The sequence below is a fragment of the Phoenix dactylifera genome, chromosome 11 (assembly GCF_051530095.1).
Source record: "Phoenix dactylifera cultivar Ajwa chromosome 11, Ajwa_hap1_PhDact_Kaust_v1.1, whole genome shotgun sequence".
Lineage (NCBI taxonomy): Eukaryota > Viridiplantae > Streptophyta > Magnoliopsida > Arecales > Arecaceae > Phoenix > Phoenix dactylifera.
Window position 1 is genome coordinate 28,334,235 of NC_143200.1, and position 10,256 is coordinate 28,344,490.

The window sequence follows — 10,256 nt, forward strand, 5'->3', positions numbered from 1 at the left end:
AAGAGCCAATACAAAAGCCAACAAATCCCAATCTTACGTGCTCATCTCCACCGTCTCTCATCCAATCCCCGGCCACCAGGACTCAATGGAGGCGAGCGCAGGATTGGTCGCCGGTTCTCACAACCGGAACGAGCTCGTGCTCATCCGCGGCCATGAAGAGGTACGTACGATCGTTTTGGGAGCATAATTATAGAATTCCAATGAGTAATACCCAGGCATGAGATTAGCTGTTTCTTCAGAATGTTATTGTGGAGGTTTTAATGGTGTGGTTGTGGTTCTTGTTGTGCAGCCGAAGCCGCTGAAGGCACTGAATGGTCAGGTGTGTGAGATTTGTGGTGATGAGATTGGGCTGACAGTGGATGGGGACCTCTTTGTGGCTTGCAACGAGTGTGGGTTCCCAGTGTGCCGGCCATGCTACGAGTATGAGAGGAGAGAAGGAACCCAACTCTGCCCACAGTGCAAGACCCGATACAAGCGCCTCAAGGGTCTGTTGCTTTCCATCCCTCAGCGTATAACTTGATAGTGTGGTAGCTTATAATATTGACAGAGTTTTCCACACTGGAAGACCAGAAAACCAGCACCTCGTTCATTTCATAAGAGAGATCTCGTTTGAACACGATCATGAGAAAAAGGAGCTAGAATCTCTTGATTTAATTATAAGAACATCGGCCATGGAGTCATGATTTCCTGAAAAATAATATTAAGAAGGTGGTAAGTAAAAATGGTGTTTCACAAAACGGTTCTTGTGAGTGAGATTTGAAACATCAAGTGATACATCATTTTTCTGTAGAAGAACATGTCTTGTTGCTACCAAAATTGCTTTTTTTAAGACTTGATTACAAAATGGACTAAAATTCAATTTAACACACACAAAAGTAAATATGTTTAGGTACATGATTTTAAATTCAATTAGACTTTTATTGAGCTGATATGGATAGTATCACTAAACCAAGCACCTTCGGCATTCTGATGGTAGCATCCTGTCTCATACGACATCTTGCTGTGGCACTTGGAAAAGAGATGGAAATTTTGTAAGTTAAAGGTAGATGAAGGCTAAGATACAAGAAGACAGATGATAGATAGACAAATATTGATTCTCCCAAAATTTTAAAAATTAAGTCTATGGCCATTTTTACAAAGGGAGATACCTCAACATTGCACTCAAAATGCATGGTTCGCCCCTTCTAATCAATAAAGGATGGTGATGACAAAGATTTTAAAACGTGTAGGGAGCCCAAGGGTGGAAGGAGATGAAGATGAAGAAGATATCGATGATATAGAACATGAATTCAACATTGATGATGAACAGAACAAAAAGCAACAGCAGGCACAGCAGAACAAACACATCACAGAGGCAATGCTTTATGGGAAGATGAGCTATGGCAGAGGTCCTGAGGACGATGAAAGCAGTCCTCACTTCCCACCCATCATAACCAGTGCTCGCTCTCGGCAGGTGAACCTAGCTAGACTTCCTTTTTCACCCTTTTTACTTTTTTTTTTTTGTGCACCCATATTACTGGCTGTTCTAATGCATTTTTGCTGCATTTTGATTCAGGTGAGTGGTGAGTTCCCAATATCAAACAGTCATAACCTTGGAGAAGTCTCATCATCTCTCCACAAGCGTGTTCATCCTTATCCAGTGTCTGAGCCTGGTGGGTGCTGTATTTCTTGTATTATCTAATGAAGTGTTACATAAAGAGGATGACTGGATCTTTCTGAGGTTGAGCAGGGAGTGCAAGATGGGATGAGAAGGGAGATGGAGGGTGGAAAGAAAGAGTGGAAGAGTACAAATCAAAGCAAAGCCTTCTTGGAGGCGAACCAGATGATGACCCTGACATGTCCATGTAAGTTGCCAAAAAAAAGCTCCATTTTGTACTTCTGCCAAAAAGAAAAAGAAAGATCAGCAGTGTTACAAAATATACTTTTGTTTATGTTATCACAATTGATGGATGCAAATAATTCCATGCAGAATTGATGAAGCAAGGCAGCCACTATCAAGAAAAGTGTCGATAGCTTCGAGCAGGATCAACCCCTACCGCATGGTGATCGTGATCCGTCTTGTGGTCCTAGGCTTCTTCCTCCGCTACCGACTCCTCAACCCAGTCCATGATGCAATTGGACTGTGGCTCACATCTGTTATATGCGAGATATGGTTTGCCATCTCATGGATCCTTGATCAGTTCCCTAAATGGTTCCCAATTGATCGCGAAACTTATCTCGATCGCCTCTCTCTCAGGTGACTACGTTGTTTGCAAGTCTAAATTGACTGCAGCATAACTCAAGCCTTGACACATCTGCATTTGTTTCAGATATGAGAGGGAAGGTGAGCCTTCGATGCTTTCTCCGGTCGACCTCTTTGTTAGCACGGTAGACCCACTGAAGGAGCCTCCTCTTGTCACCGCCAACACAGTGCTATCAATCTTGGCCGTGGATTACCCAGTGGACAAGGTGTCGTGCTACATCTCGGATGACGGTTCATCGATGCTCACATTTGAATCCCTCTCAGAGACTGCTGAATTTGCTAGAAGATGGGTGCCCTTCTGCAAGAAGTTCAACATTGAGCCTAGGGCACCAGAAATGTACTTCGCTCAAAAAGTTGATTACCTCAAGGATAAAGTCCAGCCAACTTTCGTTAAGGAGCGGCGCGCGATGAAGGTTGATCAAATTCATATGCTGCAAATTTCAGAATCACATATTTTGTCATGAATGTCTGCAATTATAATCAGTAGTCGCTCGGTGCTTATAAGTCATTGCAGTTATTTTCTCAGAGTTTTGAGAGATGCAGGATAAGGAGATGACATAAAGCATATCATGTTATTTTAAGCTAGGTTAACAGCTTCAATCTAAATCCTGCTTCATCTTTACTCTTGCATTTAGCTATAGATTTTTGTCACCTATTCATCAATATAGCATTTCAATAATGTTCCTTTTTTTTTTTTTTAATCGAGCAGAGGGAGTATGAAGAATTTAAAGTGCGGATCAACGCATTGGTTGCAAAAGCCATAAAGGTGCCTCCTGAAGGGTGGATTATGCAAGATGGCACCCCATGGCCTGGTAACAACACCCGTGACCACCCAGGCATGATCCAGGTATTCTTGGGACACAGTGGAGGTCATGACACAGAAGGAAACGAGCTCCCTCGCCTTGTTTATGTCTCTCGTGAGAAGCGGCCAGGCTTTCATCATCACAAGAAGGCTGGTGCCATGAATGCTTTGGTATGAATAGATTTCCATTCTCTCTATGCCATTGTATGATCATTGCAACTGCACCACCATCAAGTTTGTTTCATCTTATGATACCATTTGTCTTCAACTTCAGCTCTTTTTTCTGCTGGGTGGGCATATAATTAGCACATCACCTACATATATACTAATGTAAACTGGAAGGATTGGAGTTCAATTTCCGCTTCATAGCTGAGATCTTCTGACTTAGCTCATGATTGGGTGATTGGCAGATCCGCGTCTCTGCTGTGCTCACAAATGCACCCTTCATGCTCAATTTGGACTGTGATCACTACATAAACAACAGCAAGGCTATTCGAGAGGCAATGTGTTTCTTGATGGATCATCAGACTGGGAGAAAAGTGTGCTATGTCCAGTTCCCTCAGAGGTTCGACGGCATTGATCAGCACGATCGGTATGCCAACAGGAACACGGTCTTCTTCGACGTAAGAACTCTAAGCTGCAATCTTCATGCATCGTCGTTTAATTCCTCGAACGCGATCCTCAAATTAAGATAATCGAAAAAAAGAAAGAACCGATTTCCGCTGTTGTTTTCAAAGATAAGAGGAAAAACATCAAAATCTGATGATTATTGTCACTCTGCAGATCAACATGAAGGGCCTAGATGGAATTCAAGGGCCAGTGTATGTGGGTACTGGCTGTGTCTTCAGGCGACAAGCTCTTTATGGTTACAACCCTCCTAAGGGGCCAAAGCGTCCCAAGATGGTGAGCTGCGACTGCTGCCCATGCTTTGGACGTCGCAAGAAGCTCGACAAATCCAAAGGTGGCTCAAATGAGCAAGCAGCTGATGGAGGTGGGTCTACCTCAAACCTTCAATGTTGCTTCCCATCTTAGAACAATTGAGATGTGTTTTTAAGCAGTGTAGTTTTTATTCTAAAGACATGCACATTCCACTCGTGAATCATAATTAGGCTTCGACGACGACGACGACAAGGAGCTGTTGATGTCCCAGATGAACTTCGAGAAGAGATTTGGGCAGTCCGCCGCATTCGTGACATCAACTCTAATGGAGGAAGGTGGAGTTCCTCCCTCATCGAGCCCTGCAGCTCTGCTCAAGGAAGCCATTCATGTCATCAGCTGTGGCTACGAAGACAAAACTGATTGGGGATCAGAGGTAACAACTAAATCAACTGCCTGACGAACAAAAGCAGAGAAACTCTGCCACAGCTCTTAGGAGCCATCTTTAGCGAATTAAGACTACGTTCTAAATTTGTGCAGTTGGGATGGATCTACGGCTCGATCACAGAGGACATTCTGACCGGGTTCAAGATGCACTGCCGGGGCTGGCGCTCCATCTACTGCATGCCGAAGAGGCCGGCGTTCAAAGGGTCGGCGCCAATTAACCTCTCGGACCGGCTCAACCAGGTGCTCCGGTGGGCGCTCGGCTCGGTCGAGATCTTCTTCAGTCGCCACAGCCCAGTCTGGTATGGATACAAGAAGGGACACCTCAAATGGCTCGAGCGCTTCGCCTACGTTAACACCACCATCTACCCCTTCACCTCTCTCCCACTCCTCGCCTACTGCACCCTTCCTGCCGTCTGCCTGCTTACCGGAAAATTCATCATGCCAACGGTTCGTTCTGCCTTCATTCTTCTCTTCTCCAATCGAATTCCAAATTCTGAACGCCAAATGCTTTTCTTTCATTAAACATTCAGATTAGCACGTTTGCGAGCCTCTTCTTTATATCACTCTTCATCTCGATCTTTGCGACGGGCATCCTCGAGCTGAGGTGGAGCGGTGTGAGCATCGAAGAATGGTGGAGGAACGAGCAGTTCTGGGTCATCGGCGGTGTCTCAGCCCACCTTTTTGCTGTCATTCAGGGCTTGCTTAAGGTTCTGGCTGGCATAGACACCAACTTCACCGTCACTTCCAAGGCTACAGACGACGAGGATGAGTTCGGGGATCTCTACGCCTTCAAATGGACGACTCTGTTGATTCCCCCCACGACTCTGTTGATCATAAACCTTGTCGGGGTTGTCGCAGGGATATCGGACGCCATAAACAATGGGTACCAGTCATGGGGGCCTCTCTTTGGGAAGCTGTTCTTCTCCTTCTGGGTGATCGTCCATCTCTATCCATTCCTCAAGGGTCTGATGGGCAGGCAGAACAGGACCCCGACCATTGTCGTCATCTGGTCCGTGCTCCTGGCTTCCATTTTCTCGTTGCTGTGGGTGAGGATTGATCCGTTTGTGCTCAAATCGAAAGGCCCGGATGTCAGGCAATGTGGGATCAACTGTTGATCCATTTACTTCTCTTCCTCCATGGAACTGCTTGTGCTTTCTTCTTCTGCATCAAAAGAGTGAGAACGCTGTGAAGTTTTGTATTATACGTGAACTGAGGTTACTCAATTAGTGGCATTAAAAAAAAAGGATATGGAGAGATTGCTTAAAGAAAATTTTTGCTGCAACTGCTTGATGGATGTGGTTGATGCGTGTTTCTTGGTTTCTTAAGTTTTACATTGTTGGTTACTTCGAGGAAAAGAGAAGAGAGAGGGAGAACCAAAAAGTCCTCAAATTTCTCATCAATCTTACCAGCTCGAGGTTTGTCTGTCAATTTTTCTTGGATATTTGGCAAGTCATATTCTCCTATATTCTTTGCTTTTAAGTTAACGAATTTACTTTAATATTTTTAGGGGGAAGTTATGAAAAATTTATCGAAATGTCATTTTTTTGAATGTGGTATCTTTTGGGTATCCTTTTCATCCGTCTCCGAGACGATTTTACCCTTTCATATATATATATATATATATAGCAAAGCTCTTCTCCTAGATTTTATTAAGTGAAGAGATTAGTTACAGCTTTGCCAGGAATCCGAACTTTGAAACATAAAATGATAGCAAGAATAAAAAACAATACAAGAAGAATTAGTGCCCTATTTTGGAAGCTGTAGCATTGCTAGGTATTGAACAAGTTGGAGCTCGATATTTAACTATAGGGATATGCATGGTTCAGATCAGATCGGTTCAGAATTATTTTAGAGTCGAACCGCTTAAAATTGTTTTCTAAAACCGACCCAACTTGCTAAAAAAATTAGTTCAAATTGATCTCAAAAATTTGGATTAGTTTGGTTCAGTCTACCGGATTGATATTCCATAGGTTGGACTACATGGCTTGAATTAAGTCTAAACATAAATAGACACACATACACACATGGGGTTTGGGTCGAATCGAATCAAATCAATTCGAATCGATTTTTTAAAAATTTAAACTAAAGCCGAGCCAAATATTTTTGATTTCAAACCTTCACAAACCACCACCAAATTAAATTTTAAAAGAATTGATATAAATCGTACCTAAGGGATTGGTTCAGATCGGAATCACACTTGATTGATTTTTTGCAGACCCCGGTTCGATCTCTCTCACACCCTAAATACGGTGATATTTGTCGTCCCATCGCCAACCGCCCGTCCTGATGGCTTGGGCTCTCACTAATACCCTAGCAAAAGTTCGACAACTAGCATCACCCCCTTTCTCATCGAACACGTAGATAAGCCGCCAGCGCGTTTGAGCGAGCTCGGCTTCGCCCTCACCCCATCCCCCCGCCCTTCGCATCTCTCTCGTTCAAAAGAACCCAAACCCAGTTCTTCTCCAGCTGACCTCTTCGTCTCCATGAATGGACCACGGTCAGATCCAAAGGCCATCGACTGGTCCTCAAGGTCGCGCTCCCCTCCTTGATCGATTTGGTCCTCCTCTTCCTGAAGGCCTTTCTTTCCGCGATGCGCATAGGAAGAATGAAACCGCTCTCCCTGCTTCGGCGGCGCTCCTCTCGCATCTCTGCGTCCAACACGGAACCTCACCCATCCCTTGTGGAAGCCTATCACGGCACGCACTTACACCTCGATCCAAGACTTCTGTCCATTAATCCTATCAAATCCCCTCCTATTTCTCCCAGATTCTCAGAATCCAGAGCTTCCAATCGCCCAAACTCGTCAAACTCATTCCTCTCTTTGCTGCATTCCTGCACCGATGTTCTGGCCCTCGGAAAAATCCACGGCCTGCTAATCGTCCGTGGACTGACCCAAAACCTCCAATTACAGACCAAATTGATCGGTTCCTATGGTACTTTTGGGAAACTCGAATGCGCACGCATGGTGTTTGATAGCATTCCGGACCCGGATCTTTATTCGGGGAAGGTGATGCTGAAATGGTACATAATGAACGAGCGGTATATGGAAGCTATCGGGTTTTACACTTGCATGAGACAACGTCTCCAAGAACAGGACAACATCGTCTTCTCTCTTGTATTGAAGGCCTGCGTCAAATTGCTCGATCTCGATGAGGGGAAGAAGCTACACTGCCACATAACTAAAGTTGGTAATCCTGATTGCTTTGTGCTGAATGTTCTTATCGATATGTATGCAAAATGCGGTGACATGGAATGTGCTCGTAGACTATTTGATGAGATTCAAGAAAGAAATGTGGTTTCTTGGACTTCGATCATAGCTGGGTACGTTCAGAATGATTATGCCGAGGAAGGGTTCGTTTTGTTTAATAAGATGAGGTGGGCATGTGTTGAGCCGAATGAATACACCATCGGGAGCTTGCTGACTGCTTGTTCAGCGCTAGATTCTTTGCATCAAGGGAAATGGATCCATGGTTATATGATAAAAGATGGAATGGGTATAGATTCTTTCTTAGGCACCCCACTGTTAAATATGTATGTGAAGTGTGGAAAAGTTACCGATGCCCGGTCCATCTTTGATGAACTCTGCGATGCGGATGCTGTCCCATGGACTGCTATGATTGTTGGGTACACACAGATGGGATATCCTGTTGAGGCTTTAAAGTTATTTTCTGATGAGAAGTGGACTAGCATAGTTCCTAATTCTGTTACCTTAGTAAGCGCTCTTTCTGCTTCTGCACAATTGAAAGATTTGAATTTGGGCAGAGTTCTTCATATGCTTGGCATTAAACTAGGTTTAGATGAGTATGCTGCAGTAATGAATGCACTTGTTGATATGTATGCAAAATGCTGTGCTATTCTTGAAGCTAATTATATATTTGAAAGGACCTCTCCGAAGGATGTTGTTACTTGGAATGCTATGATTGCAGGATACTCTCAGAATGACTTGGGCTATGAAGCTTTGATATTCTTCAACCAAATGAGGTCGGATGGTTGTCTGCCAGATGCCATCACAGTGGTAAGTGCTCTCTCAGCTTGTGCTTGTTTGGGAGCTCTATATATTGGCAGTTGCTTCCATGTTTATGCCGTCAAGTGTGCTTTTCTATCTAATATTTATGTTTGCACTGCTCTTCTTAATTTCTATAATAAATGCGGCGATGTGATGTCTGCCCGTAAGGTCTTTGATGAGATGAGAGATAGGAACACTGTCACATGGTGTGCAATGATGGGTGGATATGGAATGCAAGGAGATTCTATTGGTTCTATTGATCTTCTCAGAAAAATGCTGAAGGAAGATTTGCAGCCAAATGATGTAACCTTTACGAGCATTCTATCAACTTGCAGTCATACCGGGATGGTTGACGAAGGATGGAAGTATTTTGATACCATGTCAAAGCATTACGATATTGTCCCCTCAATGAAACATTATGCATGTATGGTTGATATGCTAGCGCGATCCGGAAAGGTTGAGGCCGCCTTGGAATTCATAGAGAGAATGCCGATGCAAGCAGATATTAGTGTGTGGGGAGCTTTTCTTCATGGTTGCAGACTCCATTCAAGGTTGGAGTTTGGAGAAGTGGCAGTGAAGAAGATGATGGAGTTACAACCTGAGACTCCAGATTACTATGTTCTGATGTCCAACTTGTATGCTTCAGATGGAAGGTGGGATGAAGCTTTTAAGATCAGGGAAGTGATGAAGGAAAAAGGGTTGATCAAGTTGCCAGGATGTAGCTCCATAGGAATGGATAATGGATTACATTCATTTGCCTTGAAAGATATGTTTCACAGACATGGCAATACATCACCAAATTTTAAAGTTTTTTCTGAACACATGGTGCAATGATGTCACGATCGGTTTTGACTATCTGATGCATAACCATCTTCTTCCAATGCTCCAATATATTTGGAACTGCCAGCCATGTGCGGGCAGGATGCAATGAACCAAGTGCCTCTCATGAGGTTGCCCAGGAATCAGAGCAACCGAAATCGGTAAAACGCAATCAATACCATCAACAGAGGACAGGCTTTTGATGTTTAGGAGATTTGTCATCTGGGAATGCCTGCTTATTGATGATAACATTGTGGCAATCTTTCAGGAAGCGTCAAAGAAGAGATCAATTCTTTTCAAAACTAAACCTCATTTATTTTGGCTAGTTTGAAGCTTCAATTTTTTCCTTCACTTTTGTTGATCATGGAGACTTGGGAAAAGGGTGATACGTGCATGGGTTTGCAGAAAAATTGGCCGCCCAGCAGATGCAGATATTTCCTATCAGCTCCTACAGGTGTAAGTATAATTTAGGCTCCTCAACATTGCAAGGAGGACTTCTCATCAGATAATCAGGAAAAAAAATTAAATCTCAGGGATGGCACAGTGATGGTTTTCGTAAATTTAGCAATGCAGATGGGGTCTTGCATTGCTTCAGCCATGAGAGAAAAAGGCAGAGAAGCTCAATCCAGTACACAGTGCTTCCAGAGCTGGGAATTTTTTTTGCACAAAGGAAGGAAATTTCTCTCAAAAATCTATCAGAAATTAGGTTAGACGGAGATATCACCATCACCAATTTAGTTGTAACAACAAATTCATAGAGTGAGATGATTTAGATATAGCCACTGTTGTATCCAGTTGTGTGGTAGAATGAGAATTGACACAGGAGAACAAGTTTGGAAGCACAAAGTGTCCTGCTGACATCAAATTCCTAAAATGTTGTATATTCTATTTTCTTAACTAATATTGCAAAACTCGGTCTCAACGGCATTAAAGAGCTGTTTCATAGAAAATTCTTTTCTATAAGACCCTGGCTTGAATTCCCTTCACTTATGCACTACCGTTGAAGTCTTCTTTTGCAATCATATGGTACAAAACTCGGTCTGCATAGTTAAATGCATGCTTGT

The 10,256-nt window shown here is 43.4% G+C and overlaps 2 protein-coding genes across 2 annotated transcripts; both read left to right on the plus strand.

Moving 5' to 3' along the window:
• Nucleotides 1-5,637, plus strand: LOC103710446 (cellulose synthase A catalytic subunit 9 [UDP-forming]-like). The gene is made up of 13 exons (XM_008796147.6): nt 1-160; nt 290-485; nt 1,230-1,453; nt 1,556-1,652; nt 1,730-1,844; nt 1,970-2,236; nt 2,310-2,655; nt 2,952-3,215; nt 3,455-3,667; nt 3,828-4,035; nt 4,154-4,356; nt 4,461-4,814; nt 4,898-5,637. Exons 1-13 carry the CDS (start codon nt 86-88, stop codon nt 5,480-5,482), a joined length of 3,147 nt encoding a protein of 1,048 aa, XP_008794369.2. The 5' UTR covers nt 1-85; the 3' UTR covers nt 5,483-5,637.
• A 1,043-nt stretch (nt 5,638-6,680) lies between these two features.
• Nucleotides 6,681-10,142, plus strand: LOC103710447 (pentatricopeptide repeat-containing protein At2g03380, mitochondrial). The gene is made up of 2 exons (XM_039127896.3): nt 6,681-8,382; nt 8,542-10,142. Exons 1-2 carry the CDS (start codon nt 6,958-6,960, stop codon nt 9,205-9,207), a joined length of 2,091 nt encoding a protein of 696 aa, XP_038983824.3. The 5' UTR covers nt 6,681-6,957; the 3' UTR covers nt 9,208-10,142.
• Nucleotides 10,143-10,256: the final 114 nt, after the last annotated feature.